The 19,086-nt window shown below is 41.9% G+C and overlaps 1 protein-coding gene across 1 annotated transcript in view; it reads right to left on the bottom strand.

Annotated features, from left to right (window-relative positions):
* Positions 1–17,367, bottom strand: part of CHSY3 (chondroitin sulfate synthase 3) — a 238,594-nt gene extending 221,227 nt beyond the window's left edge. The window contains exons 1-2 of the mRNA XM_079772738.1: positions 16,301–17,367; positions 13,803–14,086 (exon numbers count right to left, since the gene is read on the bottom strand). Coding sequence (XP_079628864.1) covers positions 13,803–14,086; positions 16,301–17,102 — 1,086 coding nt within the window. The 5' untranslated portion in view covers positions 17,103–17,367. The remainder of the gene's footprint in view (positions 1–13,802; positions 14,087–16,300) is intronic.
* Positions 17,368–19,086: the final 1,719 nt, after the last annotated feature.

Below are 19,086 nucleotides of genomic sequence, written 5' to 3'. Positions count from 1 at the left end.
TTTGTGACTCCCTATTAAATCTGTCCTCACAAGGTCATATATTAATAAATGTTTTATATGTATATATACATATACTAAGTATAATATGCATAATTAATATATATTTATATAATTAATGTATAATGTAATATACTAAATGTAATATTTAGTATGCTTATATTTAATATGTAGATATTTGACATAAATAATATTCAAAAATACAGTGTTTTTAAATGTTACAGTTTGCATCAAGATACCTTTCAGATCACACTATATGTATCTAAAAAATCAGATCATGATTTTACATGTTCAAATACAAATTATTATCTAGAATACAAAAATAAGGAACTTGAAATCAGAAATGTCACACCACTCACTCGGCTCTTTAAAATCTTCTCATTCTCTTATTAAGCTTCTCTTCTGCCCCCTGGCTCTCGCCTGTCGGGAACCTCATTCTCATACCAGTTCTCTCTGGATTTTCATAGTTAAACCACATTGGTCACTTCCACACACACCTCAGGGCCTTTGCACTGGCTACGTCCTTAAGCTATCTATTCACCTCTTCCCAATTCATTCTAATGCTCTGCCTCTGGGCTCAAACGTCACCTCTCCCCAGAAGCCTTCCCTGGCAAAGGAAACAAAAGGAAAATAAACAAATGGGACTACATCAAACTAAAAACTTTTGCACAGGAATGGAAACCATCAACCAAACAAAAAGGCAACCTACTGAGTGAGAGAAAAATATTTGCAAATGTTATACATGGTTAGGTACTAATATCCAAAATATTTAAAGAACAGATATAACATAAAAAAATGAAACAATTCGATTAAAAAATGAATAGAGGACCTAAATAGACATTTCTCCAAAGAAGACATACAGATGGCTAAGAGACATATGAAAAGATGCTCAACATCACTAATCATGAGGGAAATGCAGGTCAAAAGGACAGTGAGATATCACCTCTCACCTGTCAGAATGGCTGTTATCAAAAGACAACAAAGAGTAGTGTTGGCGAGGATGTGAAGAAAAGGGAGCCCTCTCAGGCACTGCTGGTGGGAATACAGATTGGTGCAGCCATTATGGAGGTTCCTCAAAACATTAAAAATAGAATTACCATATGACCCAGCAATTAATTCCACCTTTGGGAATTTGTCCAAAGAAAATGAAAACACTAATTTCAAGAGATATGTGCACGCTATGTTCACTGCAGCATTATTTCCAATAGCCAAGGTATTCCATCTCCTTACCTCCACTTCCACTTTGACTTTCAAGACTCATCTCTCACTTGGTCTGGCGCAATAGCCTCCTAACGGTCATGTGTGCTATCCCTGGGCACAAGAGCCTCCAATCCATCCTTCCATGCTGCAGACACTGCATGGCAATCTGATCATGGTGCTCACCTATGAAGAACTCTTCAAAGCTCCCCAATATCCATGAAACTCCTTTTTCACTCTATTTGTTAGAATCTCTCAGAGAGATTTTTAACATACAATTCATGGGCTCCATCATAATTGAATCTAAACCAATTACATCACCCCCAGTAATTCTAAGAATCACTGCTTTACAAGGTACACTCTAAACCTGTGCAGATGATATACATGGTCCATCGTCCAGTTTTACCAACAGCCTTTGAGCCTCGTTTTTCCAGCCTCCAGATATATTTGAGCCAAACACACAATTCCCTATCATGCTACTCTCCTGTCTTTGCCTTCACAGGTATCCCCACTCATCTGGCATGTCCCTATGCATTACTTCTAGTTTGGAGAAAGCTCTGCATTTTCCTATGCTCCTTGGGGACTTCTTCCCTTTCACTCCTATATATCCTGTACTTACCTGGATTGTAGCAGTTGGCTATAGCAGTATGCAGGAAAATACTGGTTGAGAATGACTGATCGAAATCAGTTACCCACTTATTAAATAAATTACGGATTCTGCAATCATCAAATAAATCAATTCAAGAAGTCAACGTTAAAGCAATCAAGTCAATGAAAACACTCATCCTATACAGACGTATCTTGGAGATACTGTGGTTTCAGTTCTAAACCACCACAATGAAGTGGGTATCACAATAAAGAGAGTTGTAATCTTTTTGCTGGTGAAGGGCCTTGCTTTCAATTTGTAAATAAAACAAAACAACAATAACAACAAAAACATCTATGAAGCACAATAAAGTGAAAAGCAAAGTATGCCTGTATTTTAAGAACTCTATTACTATATATGACTCACATGTAATAAATAAAAACAGCTATAAAACCTTAAGCCTTGCATGGATACACATTACATCTTTTCCTAAGAATGTTTTAAAATCCATTTTGAGTTTTTCTTTTAAAAAAAAGGATCTCTATGCAAAAATGAACATCAGACCATAAGAAAGCACACTACAGTTGTAAGTAACAGCTTTATATTTATTCACTAGAAGCCTGGTGCATGAAATTCATGCACTCGGAGGGAGGAGGGTCCCTCAGCCCAGCCTGTGCCCTCTCGCAGTCCGGGAGCCCTTGGGGGATGTCTGACTGACAGCTTAGGCCCGCTCCCCACAGTCGGACATCCTTAGCACTGCCGCCATTGTCGCTGCACTCGCCAGCCAGCCGTGAGCCCGGCTTCTGGCTAAGCAGCACTCCCCCTGTGGGAGCGCACTGACCACCAGCGGCCAGCTCCTGCATTGAGCATCTTCCCCCTGGTGGTTAGTGCACATCATAGCAACCAGTCATTCTGCCGTTTGGTCGATTTGCATATTAGCCTTTTATTATATAGGACTGTCTTTAATCCAGTGACTAGCTCTTTGGAACAGATATAGAAAGAACTGCAGAAGTGTTTATTACTTTTCTGTGATTTTCCCAAAAGGAAAATAAAACAAAAAGTAATTTTTAAGGAATAAAGAATAGATTGGATATTTGAAAACAGAAATTAATAAAAGAATGTACTATACAGTGGTCTAGACCCTAGAGCCACATTAGAATCACTAATGTGGGAAGTTCTATGCATACCATGCTATACCTGTAAGAGATTCTGGTCTAATGGGTCAGGGATGGGCTTCAGCGTCAGAACTGTTTAAAGTTCCCCAGGGGATCCCACTGTGAGTCAGGGTAGAGAACCATAAATCAGCACGTCCCCCCCTATGGTGAAGCCTATCTTTCAAAAAGCAATTGCAATGAACTCTTTCCAATCAACGTTATTTTTCTCCCGTAAGGGGAAAAAGGGAATATGAGCACCGTTAATTGGAATATATTAACAACAGTTAACAGATATACTGGAATTATTATGTGTTAAGCATTATTTTAAGAGATTCTAATACATTGACCTTTTTATTCCTCACAATGGCTCTGGAGAGTTGGCACAATTTTATGCCATTCTGCAAAAATAGCTAACAGTTGCATAATGCTTAACACTGCCACATATTATTCTGAATGCTGCTGTATACATGACTCGCTCAATCTTCACAAAATCTCTGTGAAGTACTGTTAATATATCCATTTGATAGAGACAAAACTAAGGCACAGAGAAAAATAACTTATGTAAGGCCATACAATTAGTGAATGACAGCTGGGATTTGAAGCCAGGTAGTTGTCTAGCTCCAGACTTAATTAAAAAACAAAATCCTAGTGCTCTGTGCTATATAACAGGCACAAAATATACTAATATGCAATTGGGTTACTAAACATGTCTTTATTATTTTTCCTCTTCAGAAGACAGTAATACAAAGAGAAAGATGCTCATTTAAGAAAAGTGAAATAAGAATCACTTGATTTTAGGTCCGAGACAGGTAACACTACTGGACCCAACTAGAGTTTTCATGACTTAGAATGAAAAAGAGTTAAAGATGATGAAGACAAGAAATCCAATTCTCCATCAGACATGAAGGCAAGAGATTGATTCGAAGCCTGACTCCTCCTCCCCGTGAGCTCCATGAGGACAAGGAACGGGTGTGCCTTCACTGCTCAGAGAAAGTGTTGGGTAAATATATTTGAGCAAATGAAATCAGAAGATGTAAGATGACTGAATTCTAAGGTACACTATTTTAAATTTTTTAACACTGTTTTTCGTATTTCAAGATATTTATCATGTTATGTTACATGTCCTTATTTCATAGAAAATGTAATTCTGTACAATAGAACATTAGATGACTAAAATATATTATTTTTCATCAAAATGTTGGTCTTTCAATATTTTAACTTATGCATGCAAATTTTACCTTAAAATTAAATATATATGATAAATTTAATAAATATATAATTATTTATAGACTACATAAGATACTCATATAATTATTAAGTTTATGAAAACAAACATTTCTAATAATCAGCTCAATGCAATAGCTAGGCGGCCACATTGCTAACTCAAGGCCAAGTCGTTAGGCAACCTCTTGGGCCTGACTGCTCCTCAGGTGGGGTGGCCGTCTGTCCCTTTATCTGGTTTGATTCCTCCATTTGTAGCTGGTGTCTCTGCCTTCCTATTGATTAGGAAAGCACAACCCTAGACCTCCCCTTAGCCAATGACACCACAGCTGCACTCTGGGTTCTCACCAGAAAACGGGCATAACTCAACCTTCCCGTGACCAACCTAATATACAACATTTGAGTGAGAACATCCCTGACGGGCTCTCTGAAGAGCACTCTAAATTTCAAAATAAAACGAGCAAGGACCATAACTGCATTGTCTCCAAGTAGAATTCCTCCTGCACAACTGCCCTCTGTGAGACAGTCCTGGCCTACACTGAGGGGATATCTCAGACACACCCAGCAGAACCATGCTCTGCCACTTACACAGAAGTGCTGCTAAGGATGGGATCCTCAGCGCCGTCTACTCTACGGCAAAAATTCCTCTCAGAGTTCAGTGTCATGGTGAGCTCGGGGTCTCTTTCATGTCAGGAAAACAGATGCCCAACATGTCTTTTACAAATTTTTTTCTTATTTTTCTGTTTTCCCCTTATTTCATCACATTTTAATTTTATTTTATTGCATGTTCTTTTTATTAATATATATATTTCTTTAAACATCTCTTTTTGAGGTACTAGTATTCTATGAATAAATAATTCTACGATAAAAATAAATGAAACTGAAAGGGATAATGAAAAGTTCAGATACCACTGACTGTGAAGAATGAGGGACATGACTTCCAAGATTATAAATGGTAAGTAAAGATTTCACAGTCTCAAAATATTAAGACATCACTTCATTCATTCATTAGTTCCAAACAGTACTTGCTGAATTTTTTCAAAAATTATTTTGATTCAGTTAATTTAGAAACTTGTAACATACTTATTATACTATAAGTATCCAACACCTTTGTGAGAAAGGGTAACATTAAGTGTTATGGCATGACTCAAACTGATTTATATTCAATTAAGCCTTAACTAGAGTATTGTTTAATAGACACTAGAGTAATGTTTAATAGAGAGTAAATGAAGAGATCATTAGAATTCTGAGAAACTGCAACCCCTCAATATTAAAGTTTACTTAGGTTTTCTTTAATAACCTTAAAAAAATCAAATAATGACTTAAGACACTAATTTTTCAAATAATGATTTAAGACACTAATTTTTTTATTTCCATGAAGTTTATATTGAGCTCAAATACCTCATTGAAAGTTATATCTTTGTGCAAAAGAAATGACATGCTGTAATCAAGGTAAAATGTAGTATAGTTATATGACAGAATAGATTTCTTTGTATGTTGAACACTAATTCACTATGTAGAAAAGAGACTTACTGAAATAAATGTTTCCCAAAACAGCTTTTTGGCCGTGGCGGTGTGGCGGTGTGGCTCAGTTGGTTGGGCGCTGTGTCATGCACTGAGTGAGGGATTGCTGGTTCAATTCCAGGTCATGGCACATACCCGGCTGTGGGCTCCATAACCTGGGGGGGGGGGGGGGGGGGCTTGCAGCAGACAGTCGATCAATGTTACGCTCTCACACCGATGTTTCTCTCTCCCTCTCCCTTCCTCTCTCTCTAAAAATCAGTTTTAAAAAAACTTTTTTAAAAAAAAAAGCTTTTTGGAGACCAAGACAAAGAAAGTGGAAGGAGAAAATTGATTTGGATTTCTTTTCAGAAAATTAGAATCCTTATGCTCAAGAGAAAGAGTATCCAAGGTTTTTAAACTAATATGAATATTTATGTTATCATGGAGTTTATTTCAAATTGCATAAAATCATTATCCAAACTTAACGTGTTTCAGAACTGTTGGAAATCACCTTGGAAAGCATACATTGTCACGATCCAGAGGATAAGGCATCGATGAACAATGAAAATGAACTAACTAAGACTACAAAATATGGAAAAGCCATACTATGCTTCTTCTTCAACTGGAAATACAATTTTATTTTGTACAATGAAGGAAACAGTGTGGCAGAAAAGAAATTTCATAAAATCAATGCATGATGATTTCATCTGACAAGTTGAATGGGGGTGGGAAAGTAGGTGTGAGAAGCTTACTGCCTTTAGTAAAGTTAAAAACTAAATACTACTGAATCAGAACTAAGAACAGATTTTTGAAAGACTAAATTTTAAATAAAAATTCCAGAGCTATACTTTCCCGCAGATATTAATATACCTCTTGGGCATATAACATGTTCATGATACAATAAAATCAGCATTACGTAAGATGAAAGCCCATAATAGGAAGAAGCCACAGGATATGCAATAGCCCTATAAGAATGGCATGCATATTTAACCTTAATGGTAATGTTATGAAGAACTTATATATAGTTAATTTTTTTATGGTGTAAACCTCTAGTATTACAACCCAGGGAAACACTTCCAGAACATACCCTTTTGTGAAATAATGGAATTTTCTAGGGTGTTTATAGCCTTTAGGGGTAAGACATAAGACATTCTGAATTTAATTCTTTAAGAAATAGAATTAAAAACTATTTAGTCATAAGAAATGGTTTCTTCAACCCATAGAGAAATATTTTTTTGTGAATACAAAGCTAAGTTTTCTTTGAAACAGCATTTAATAAGGTGAAATAAAGATATATATTCTGTGGCTCCATTTAACTGTAAACATTAAAAAGATAAATTCAAACTATTCTAAATATGACTCTTAGATAGATGAAATGCAAAACTCCCTAACAGGGAAACAAATCCTTAAAATTAAAATTATTTTAATGCTTGAATATAACAGATCCTACTAAAACAAAACAACAACAAAAACAAAACAGAATTTCCAATTCTGCTAAGACACCAGCTGAAAATGAGTTATATAAATAATTTTTTAACAGTGGGGACGTTCTAGTTATTTAGTAAAAACATACCTATAAAAAGAAAGTTCATATAACTATATTGTATGACATTATTGATTCTAACAGTCAAGTTTGAAAACATTATTCCTTCCCTAAATTATTTAAAATACACATCTCATTCTCCCTGGAAAAATCACTTCATTTTCTAGAGAATATTTTAATGAAATTTGCAACATGTGGGTTATCTGGTTCAAAATATCAAGATTCTTATGCCTACCTGAACCACTTAAAATAAATGCAAAAGGAAAATTCAACATGCAAGGAGTTAAAATAAACCTGGGAGGAGAACCTTGTGGACAACAATAGGACATGAAGGGGACTGAAGACTGCTAAAGTCATCAAAACACAAAAACAAAAACCCTAAACCACTCCATGTCTCTGCCAAACAGCGTTTAAGAGCCATATGCAGCCTCCCAAGCTGCCAGATGGCAGCTCAGATAACTAGAAAAACAGTAGCCAAGATTGAGCTCAACCAAAATGTGAACTGAACCAGCAGTGGATGCCAATAAATTCTAACACTCACAGACTGAATAGAATAGAATAAATTTTCACAAACATTTAGTAATTTTTACGGCTACATCTTGAGGTATAAATGAGCATAACAGCGACCCATTACATCTGTGGGTATTAACATCTGTCACATGTCCTTGGAAACTAGGTGTTTCCACCTCCAGGTGGGGAAGGGAGAACCTCAGTTCTGACTCCAATGGCCTCAGGCTCACAAAGAAGCAGTGGGTCTGAGGATGACCAGCAGCCAAGGGCCTCCTTATCCGGAAGAGGTCTAGCCGTTCCTGGGCCCTAAGTGTGATCTGGGTGCACATCTTGGGAGCTCTTGGAGTATCAGGGCTGGCCTGCCATGAGCACATTAATTTACTGAGAACCTGATGAAAAGCAGTGCAATCAACATGCATTTATAACTTTTTTTTAAAATCATTAAAGACAAAGGGAAAAGAAGTGGTTGGAGTTGATGGAGAAGGAAACAGGAAAGACAGATTTTTCCCAGACCACCACCAGGGCCTTATTGTGAGAACTAAAGCTATACATCATTTCCTGAGAAAATCAAGGAACTTGGAGAGGCGGTTCCAGCTGCCTTGAGAGACAAGTTCCTGAGAGTTGACTGCAGAATGGGATACGACTGACTTCCTTTTCTTCAGAAAATTCTAGAGAAACTCAGAAAATGGGATATTGTTCTGGAAACTAATCTAGAAATCTACACAGTAATAATTTTTTATTGTAGATAGAGTCTGGTCTATTTAATATTCTTTAATTATGTATATTAAGTAATCGCTTATCCTACCTAATAATAGACAAATATGCAAATTGACCGTACCTTCGCTATGGCCACGATTGGCCAGGAGGTGCAGGGGGGCGGGACTCGGGGTGGCTGGGCTGGCCGATTGGGCCGGTGGGACGCTGAGCTCGCATCGCCAGCAGCGGCTCGAGCTCAGCGTCTGCGCCCTGGCTGTGCTGGGGCACAGAAGGGGCCTCTGGGGCAGCGAGCTCACGTCCCACCGCGGACCATCAAAAGCGGGGGAGCTGGGTACCTGTCAGCTCAGGCACCAGGCCTTTCAGAAGCCTCCGCCGTGCTGGAGGCTTCTGAAAGGCCTGGTGCACCAGCGGACAGGCACCCAGCTCCCCCGCTTTTGATGGTCCGCGGTGGGACCCTACACGTGCATGATTCAATCATACACTGGGCCTCTAGTTAAATAATATTTTCCACACTGTCTTCTTTTTTTAAAAATATGTTTTTATTGATTTTAGAGAAAGAGGAAGGGGAGAGAGAGAGAAACATCCATGGACTGCCCCTGCATACACCTGGATGGGGGACCAAACTGACAAGCTGGGCTTTTGCCCAGAGGGGAACTGAACCAGCGACATTTCGGTGTAGGAACAACACTCCAACCAACTGAGCCACCCCAGCCAGGCTTCCCAACTATCTTCTTAAGATCAGTTATTAAATATGATGTTCAAGGCTGAAGCAAATATTTGTAATGCATGTTTTAAACACTCTTCCATGTTTTATAATGGATTCCTCGTACTTCTTAAATACTGAAACAGCCCTGGATGGTTTGGCTCAGTGGATAGAGCGCCGGCCTTTGGACTCAAGGGTCCCAGGTTCGATTCTGGTCAAGGGCACATGCCCAGGTTGTGGGCTCCATTCCCAGCAGGGGGCATGCAGGAGGCAGCCGATCAATGATTCCCTCTCATCATTGATGATTCTATCTCTTCCTTTTCCTTCCTCTCTGAAATCAATAAAAATATATTTAAAAAATAAAATACTGAAACATAATGGTTTCTCTTTTTTTTTTTGCCAAAAAACCTTAAACTTGAATTTTTAACTAAAAAAAGTATTGTCTAACTCTTTTGATACAGAGGAATCAATTAATCCCTGTTATATATAATATAGTAAGTACATGATCTATTCAGCATTGTAATAATAATAGCTAACATCTCACAATTTACTATGTGCCAGACACTATATTAAGGGCTTCACATGGGATCATTTATTTTACCATTTCACTTAATCTCCAAAATCAATTAGGTAAACACTGTTATAATTTCCACTTTCAGTTCAATTAAACCAAGGCTCAGAGAAGTAACTTACAAAAGACAATGAAACTAGTAAGTAGTAGAGTGAAGACTCCAACCCAAATTCAAGTTTATATTTTCTTCTCTGCGTTTCTCTCTCTCTCTCTCTTAATTGTATACACGACACAGATAAAGCAGACTTCAACTGAACGAACAGTAAAAAAGAATACTAGAAGATTCCTACGTTTATAAAAAATATAATTTATATTCAAGAAAAGCTACATGACCTATGTATTGTAATACTTTTGTCCAATTCTTTCCTGTAAGATCTGAAAGCCTGTTCATCATCTTTTAAAAGATATAATTCCATCATGAATGTTTCATCTATTCAAATTCAAAAATCTTGAACATGTGTCCCTAACAGTGCTGTTACCGCTGCAAGAACTTTATTCAGAAGAAAAGTCACAAAATTCTGAAATCCATGGAAGATATAGACAAAAGAAATTCAAAATTTTAAGAAAGTCCTGTCACAGATGGTTCTTTTAAAAGAAATATGGAAACAAAATTACTGATCAATTTCATAACTTATTCTATTACCAGATGTGAAATCTCACCTTTACTCAGGATGCCAACCCATAATGGAATAGATCAGTTTTTCCACATAATGTGAACACTAGAAAAGAAGGGCATCATTTCAACTAACCTGAAATCCAAACGGGAAAGCCTTAATGTAGCTATGCCCCAACTGACCTACTCAGGTGTTTCATAAATATAATATTCTTTGGTAATGAAATTTTCCATCATTCTTTTAATGAATACATTGAGACTCTATATAAAGATTAAATCAATTCCTCCTCTAAAATAAATATTGTTTAAGTTGCTTCTTTAAATAGTGAAATTCCAAAACAAAATAAACTTTATATAATTGCTTAGCAAAACATAAAGTCAACATTCTGAAACAGTATTCCTTCAGAAAATAATATTTTCTATTGCTAGGAAAAATGTAAAAGTGACTTTTTTTTCATACAGATTCTGAACTCAGTGATTGACAAGTATCAGACTAAAATTCAAAATGTATTGTGAAAAGTTAATAAAAATATGGCAATCATAAAGTTACATTCTGTAAGACCTGGAATCCCTTTTGTTTGTCTCTTCCTTTATATCAGTTAATGAAAAGATCTCAGTTTCCACCACTCTAACAGAGAGGACACACATCTATGCTAACTCCCTTTCACTTTAACCAAAACAAATGTCCATGTTATAAATAAATCATTAAATAAATTCTTAAGCATGTAGGTCACTTGAGCGTATTTTACTCCCTTGGAACATGAATGGGTAGACTGGTATGTAAGGGTTGTACCTTCATAACAGAATCAATGAAAACTTGAAGGGAGAGACACAAACAAAACCTCAGAGTATTTTATAAAACAAATCACTGCAAAATGGTTTGTTAAAACTTTATGTGTGATGTTCAGACAACAAAGTGTCAAATAAAACAATAATTTTCCATCTTCATTTTAAATATGAGTGATTTCTTTTACTGATCATTCACAGTGAGTCTGCAAAATAATATCCACAAGTCAACAAAATCCACTAAGTGTTTTCTATGTTGAGCATTTTTTTCTTTGCCTTTTAGTTAGTTTTATATTCCAGGGCAAAAGACAGTTTTTTCATTGAACTTATATTTTACTTATTTTTAAACTATAATGTGCTTGCATAAATTTTATTCTAAAAGTCAGTTGTAAGACAGTTTTATAAAAGAAAAATACTGTTTTTCTTACCAAAACAAATGAAGTATGTAATAATTTTAAGTTTGCATAGTACATATTCCAAATAACTACTTATCAAATAATTTTTACTTTCTGTAATAAATATAATATCTATTTCTCCACAGTGTAAATACCACAAAACAGAAAAAAAAGCAAATTTTACAAAAGTGGGATTCAACTTCTAAAAGAAAAATGAATGAGACTGTGCAATCTTGAGGTATAATGACATTACAGGTAATACATATATTTTCATAAAATGTTTTTTCTATACTAAGAGACATGAAAATTTGAAAAGTAAATGAGTTAAGTTATCATTTACAAAGGTATGCACTGGGTAGTTAAAATAAGTTAAACACCAACTACTTGAAAGCCAAACTATAATGAAAACCTCAATACACTAAGTGTTAAATCGATTTGTACTAAGATTATCTTTCAGGAAAACTATCTTTTGTAAAAATTGTATTTAACTTAAAAACCAATTTCTGACAGAAAAAAACTTCAGAGTGTTTTATAAAAAAAATCACTGCAATTAAACAACAATTCACAGCTCAGATTATTTTAATGATAGTTGCTGTTCAGAAAACAAAATAAGGACAGATATAAACAACCTCTAGGGAACCAATCAAAATATCAAGTAATTACTTAACATCTTCTAAAAACAGAACTACTTCTGTTTTTCTAGATAATTCATTTACTTTAAAATTTTGTGCACAGCAAAAGAAACCATCAAAAAAACAACAAGAGAGCCCACTGCATGGGAGAACATATTTGCCAATGTTACATCAGATAAGGAGTTAATCTCCAAAATTTATAGGGAACTCAGACAATTTAACAAAAGGAAGATAAATAATTCAATCAAAAAATGGGCAAAGGACCTAAATAGACACTTTTCGAAAGTGGACATACAGAAGGCACAAGGCATATGAAAACATGCTCAAACATAATCATCCGAGAGATGAAAATCAAAAAAACAATGAGGTCCCATCACACACCTGTCAGAATGGCTATCATCAACAAATCAACAAATGACAAGTGTTGGCGAGGATGTGGAGAAAAAGGAACCCTCATACACTGCTGGTGGGAATGCAGACTGGTGCAGCCACTGTGGAAAACAGTATGGTGTTTCCTCAAAAAATTAAAAATGAAACTCCCATTTGACCCAGTAATCCAACTTCTAGGAATATATACCAAGAAATCAGAAACACCAATCAGAAAGAATATATGCACCCCTATGTTCATAGCAACACAATTTACAATAGCTAAGATTTGGAAACAGCCTAAGTGCCCATCAGCAGATGAGTGGATTAAAAAATGGTGGTACATCTACTCAATGGAACTCTTACCATTTGCAACAGCATGGATGGACCGGGAGAACATTATGCTAAGCGAAATAAGTCAATTGGAGAAAGATAAATATCACATGATCTCACTCACTTGTGGAATATAATGAATAACATAAACTGATGAGCAAAAGTAGATCCAGAGACATAGAAGCATGGATCAGACCATCAAACCTCAAAGGAGGGTGTGTGCGGGGGGGGGGGGGGGGACGGGGGGAGTGGGGAGAGGAGGGGGAATGTGATCAACCAAAGGGCTTGCATGCATGTAGATAAGCATAACCAATGGACACAGACACTAGGGAGGCGAGGGCATGTGCTGGGGGGTGGAAGCAGCCAGGGAGAAGTCAATGGGGGAAAAGGAGACATATGTAATACTTTGAACAATAAAGAATTTATATTAAAAAATAAATAAAAGTTTGTGAATAAATCTAACATAACTGATATATTATGAATTAACTTTTCCTAAACTTTGAAAGAAATACATGTTAAATTTCCACATGAAAATCTTCATAGAAACTTCAGATTTTAACTGAAAAAAAACAGATGAAATTACATACCTAGCCAAAACAACAACAACAAACAAAGTACCTGGTGCTAAAAGCTACAGCCCAAGAGAATTAGTCCTCTTGTTAGAGACAGGAAATGGATACGCATGTATATAAACACCAATAAAGCAAATAAAAGTGGAGAGCATCTTCAGACCATATTTCTAGGCTGCCGATTAAAGTTAAGGATAAGGTGGTCATGCCAGTGAGCAAACCTCAGATAGGCCTAGCTCTAAGAAGAAAGGTATGTCCCACAATCACCCTGTTTCCATCACCAGCTGCTGCTATCATTTTCAAGCAAATGCAAAGATACAGACAGAACAAACAGAATCACTGCCCAGACTGTAAAGTGGCATGTACCTGCCATATGTGAACGTTTGCAAAACAGCTCAAGTCTTACCTCATAAGACCAGACACACTGAGTCCCACCAAACCGTCGAACACATCTTCCTACTTCCACATCTTCGTGAGTCGTGTACATTTCTCTGAGGCACTCACCAATGTGCGGCACCATCCTCCTGAGGACCTCGCGGCTGAAGATCATGCCAGGGCCTCCCATGCAGAAGTTCTCCCCAGGCTCCAGGCCCAGCTTTCCGAGTTCTTCAATATTCCCCAGGCCAGTCTGGCCCAGGTAGAGGGGCTTGCTGCTATTCAGTGACCTAAGAAACTCTTCTAACTTGTCACCTACAAAGAGAAAGGCAACAATCATTCTTTTCCTTATTTCATAATCATCTACATGTACAAAGTAAGGGACAGAACTTCCAATATTGGGTGTAAACTCCCCAAAAGTCTTAATGAAATGAAAAGAAGAAAAACCTCTCTGAATAGTCTATTATTTTTTCAGAACTAATTTAAAGAATCAATCTTCTAATCAAAGTCACTGAAAAACTTTAATAAGTCTAACCATCATCAGATTTTTTTAATTTTTATTTATTGATTTTTTTAGAAAAAAAAAGAGAGAGAGAAACATTGATTTGTTGTTCCACTTATTTGTGCACTCATTGGTTGAGTCTTCAATGTACCCCGACTGGGAATCAAACCCGCAACCTTAGCTTATGGGGAGGACGCTCTAACCAACTGAGCTACCCGGCCAGGGGGAAACAATCATCAGATTTTTAAAGGTGAAATAATTAAGGATAAGGAGAATAAAGAGGTTTCTTAGCATATTGGAAGTAATGATAAAATTCCCAGAAATATTAAATATTGATATTTAACATTGACCGACAGTATTAATATCCAGTAATTTTTTTTTCTGACAATTGATTCAGTTTAGTGTTTTGTCCTTAACTTTTCTTGAAATTTAACTTTGGAACTTTGGAAAGTACCCTTTTAGAAAATAATTAAATATTTAAATTAAAGAATAAAATTGGTTTTCTTACAGCTTGTTGAGTCATTAGGAAAAAACAATTTAAAATTAACACTTCAAAAGCATTTATTATTAGCCCACAAAACGGTAAACTGGAATAAGTAGTCACCTTCTTACATTCCCAATCAGCATCTTTACTAACATTTTTGATGCGCACAGCATTTGCAGTCATTATCTTGATCCCGTGCCACGCCCCTTGCATCTCAATGAGCTTCAGCTATTATTGGGTTCTTAACACAAAATGCATTTCATTCTTAATAGAAATGGAAAGACTGAGGCATGTCAACGTTCTGAAGGCCAATCTTTCAAAGCATAAGAGAAACGCTTGTTTTTCCTTGAGCCCTGGGAAAGGTGCTGCTTCCTGGGCCAGGGGGGAAGCAATGAGGCTACAAGGAGAGAGGCTCAAACTGAGGACGGGCTGCCCGGCTTTGTCCAAGAAGCTGGGAAACGAGGAACGCACAGGGAGACCTCCGTTCCACACCCTCTTCTCCTTCCCCTCCATCCCTCTCCATCCTCGCAATAGGCTGGACTGGAGAGATTTGCTCCAGCCCTCCGTAACTTCTCTCTGCTGAGTTTAGAAATCTCTGGCCAGAGCCACCCACACTCGGGGTGAAGGACCGCGCCTCCTTAAAAAGCTGACAAAGTTTTCTCAGGCTGTGGCTGCGCGTGGTTTGGGGACCTTCCAGCCTCTGCTTATCGCAGCAGCCAAGATGGTCTGGAAAGGATCCACACTGGTGTGCGCTAGCGCAGCGTGGAGCTCCTAGGGGCTGGAAGATTCTCGGATGCTAGACCCTCCCTCCCCCCACCAAATCTGACAATACACTCGTCGCCTGGGGGTTTTGCTGAGGCGTGGCGGGGCGGGTGGGGTGGAACGGGGACGGCTGGGTGCTGCACGGTAGCGGCTGGCAGGCGCGCGGGGCGCTGGAGATGCTCAAGGACTCCCAGCGCGGGCGGGTCTTGTGAGAGGGAAGGAAGCGCACAGAGGAGGGTCCAAGCCAGGGAAGATGATCCCTCCATCTCCCCAGTTCCGAAATTGCGCTAGATCCAGTGAAAACGAAAAGGTAGGGGAACAAAGCAAGAACAGCGCTCTCCAGACTGGCTCTCGCCGGCGCCCGCAGTCTTCGCTTTCTCCGCCGAGGACACGCCCCTCTGGGCTGGTTTGGGAACCGGCCACCACCCCGGGCTCTGGGAGCCAGGCCGAGTGGGAAGAGCCTTTGGTTGAACCCTAAGGTCCGGGTCCTCACCTCTCCCACACTGTGAAGAGGAGGGCTAAGCGCTGGGAGGGGGCGAAAAAGCAGGAGTGAGGAAGGCGGACAAAGCCGGGTAGGTAGGTGTGAGGAGGACCCAAACCGCAAGAGGGGAAGAAGGGCGGACTAGGGGTGGGAGGCGGAGGCGAGGGGTGGGGACGGCGGGCTGGGGGCTGCAGGGGCCCAGGGCACGTGCTGGCAGAGCAGAGAGGTGCTGGGCAGCGGTCAGGGTGAGATGCAAAGAAAGGGGGTGGGCAGGCGGGGCAGCCGGCGCTGGGAGGTCACCTTTGATGTAGACGTCGTCGTCGGCGCGCATGAACCACTCATACTTGTCCAGGTAGTGGTCGTGCATGTACTTGATCATCATGAAGGACTTTTTCTGGGGAGGGTAGGAGTCGTCCACCCCAGGCAGCTCGATGACAGGCAGGGGTGGCGGGGGCAGGCCGAGCCCGGCGTTGGGGGGCTGCTGGCTGGAAAAGAACTCCACGCGGCCGGGGATGAAGCGCGCCCAGGTCCGCTGCGCCGCCAGCGCGCGGCTGCCCAGGTACTTCTGCGCGGTCATCACCCCCACGTACAGGAAGTCTCGGGGTCGGGAGCTCGGAGCGGCGGCACCCCCGTCCCCGCTGCCGTTGTGGCTACTCTTCGGCCGGCCGCCCCTCCGCTGCCCAGCCGCGCCCCCGTCCTCCTCCTCGGGTTCCCCCTCCGCGACGGGGGCGCCGGGGAGCCCCGTCGCACCTTCGGGCTCGCGTCCTCGCCGCCGCGGCTGCAGCGGAGGTGGCTGCTGCCAGGGGCTGCTCCGAAAACTGGTCACCCCAGCCGCTGGCTCCAGCAGCTGCGGCCCCTGGCGCTCCTGGCGCGCGGGGGGCGGTGGCTGCTCCGGCCGCGGCCGGGGCTGAGGTTGGGGGAGCGGCTGCCGCGCGCCGGGGCCAGCGGCCGAGCGGCCGTAGTAGGAGCAGAGGCTGGAGCCGCGTCTCTTCCTCTCGCTCAGCTCGGCCACTCGGGGGGCGATGAGCCAGGACGCGGCGGTGAAGCCCAGCACCAAACCCAGCGCCACGCTCATCCACGGGCGGCGGGAGCGCACGGCCATCGCGGCTGCCCGGCGCCGACGCTGGCGGAGCGGCTGCGGCGCGGCGCGCGGGTCCGCGGCTCCCACCCGCCCCTCCGGCGCCTCCGCGCCCCCAGCCCCGGCCGCTGCCCGCCGACCGGGCGCTGACGCCGGCTGGGGTTCCGAGCGCTCCGGACGCCCAGCCCGCCGCGGGTTGCAGCCGCCGGCCGCGCTCCCCGGTCGGCTCTGGGTCGAGGGCTTCCGAGCGACAGTCGGGAGTTAAACTTCTCCCGGCGGCGGCAGCCAGAGGAGCTGCAGGAGGAGGAGGAGGTGGAACGGCGGCGGCGGCAACGCGTCCGCTCCTCGGCTGCCACCCTGTCACTGGCGCGGCTGGTCCCTCCCTCCGCGCTCCTTCCCGAGCCCCCGCCCTCGCTCCCGCCTCCCGCGCCCGCCGCCGCCTGGCTCGGGGCTGGCCGGAGGAGGAGCCTCAGACACCGCTGCCGCCAGCTAGGGGCGGTAGCGGGGCCGTGGTGTTCCCCCGTCCTCCGCCCTCCGACGCCCCCTGTCCGCGCCCGGGTCCAGAGGCGGCCTCCCCTCCGGAAGGAAGCGATCCCAGTCGGGCCGCCTCCGGCTGCCAGCGCCGACGCCCCCTCGTCCCTCCTCCCGTGGCCCTCGCTCCCGTCCCTTTTCCAGTCCCGTCCCGCCCCTCCGCCAGCCTCCCGGCTCCCGCGTCCGGGGGCTCCACTGCCTCCTCCCGGCGCGTCGGCTCCGCTGACCTCATCGGCGGAGCTCGGGTCCCCGAGCCCTGGCGGGCCTACCCCGGCCCGTGGCTTGCGACGTCCCGGAGTGACCCTTCCCCATTAGCCGCCCTGTCCATCGGAGCGCCTCTCCGAGTTTTCGGTCCTTTTCGGGGTTCTCTCTAGGCTCCTGGTCCCGCTCACGGCTCAGGAATCCAAGGGCCCCATCCCAGCACCTCCTCCCAGCCTTACTCACTCCCCAATCCCCCCACCTGCATCCTTCACCGCCTCTCCACAGAAGCACCCTTGTCACTGGGTGTCTCTCCTAAGAAAATCTCAGGAGGATTGAAAAGACAACCCTGAAAGGCCGGGAGAGGTGGTGGGAAGTGGGGCTTAGCCCCCAAAGAACACAAAACCCCCCTGTTCCCCACCTGTTGAGTTAGGGACTGTGGGCCTGCGCGGTGGTCCCCTCCTCAGCTCTCCTACTGGTCTCTTGTCTACAAGTGAAAACCGTGAACTATTTTCAATCTTGGTAGTAGACTGGGTCAGTAAGACTGGAGAAATGTAAACAAATTATAGGGCCCAAACCTGGAGGATTCAAACTAAGAAAATTCTTCCAACCCTGCCCCCCATAAGTGAACTTAAAAAAAAATAAAATGTTTAATCTTGTCTAGTAACCATGTTATTTTCTAAGGCAATGACAATTAGGTGAAATCTCCAGCAATAGAATCTCAAAAAAAGTTAAAGTGTATTGGCCAAAGTCATTGAAAGTTACATTTTATGAAGAAATTACCTGAAGATGTGTGACATTTTGAAGAAGGAATCATTTAACAATGTTCTCTCTAGAAGTTGTGACTCTAACTGTAGTCTGAGTTGCATTCAGCATCCCACACCCTTCCCTCTTCTTCAAATGTCAGTCCTCTGTTTTGTACATCAGATGCAAAAGGATGGTATTGAATGGCATTAGACATGGGGCTCCATCCAGCAAGGGGCTGGCAGCGTCCCTGGAACGCAGGCCTGCCCCAGCCCCTGGAGGAGTGGTTCTTTCCACACCAGTCAAGGCTCTGCATGAGCACGTCTGACTAAAGGTGTCAGCTGTGGACAACGAAGCTCCTTTTCACATAATAGGCCTTGACCAGAAACACTTGGGGATACAGATTATTGGATTCTTTCTCAAAGTTTAATTTTTATTAGAATACAAAACCAGTCAAACAGGCCTCTTCCAATTTAAAAAAATATATCTTCCTAAGGACATTTTAAACTTTCTGAAATAGTGCTGTTCAATGTAA

Source organism: Cnephaeus nilssonii (assembly GCF_951640355.1).
Source record: "Cnephaeus nilssonii genome assembly, chromosome: 5".
Classification (NCBI taxonomy): Eukaryota; Metazoa; Chordata; class Mammalia; order Chiroptera; family Vespertilionidae; genus Cnephaeus; species Cnephaeus nilssonii.
Note: the sequence above shows the minus strand (reverse complement) of the source record. Positions and strands in the feature narration are given on the sequence as shown.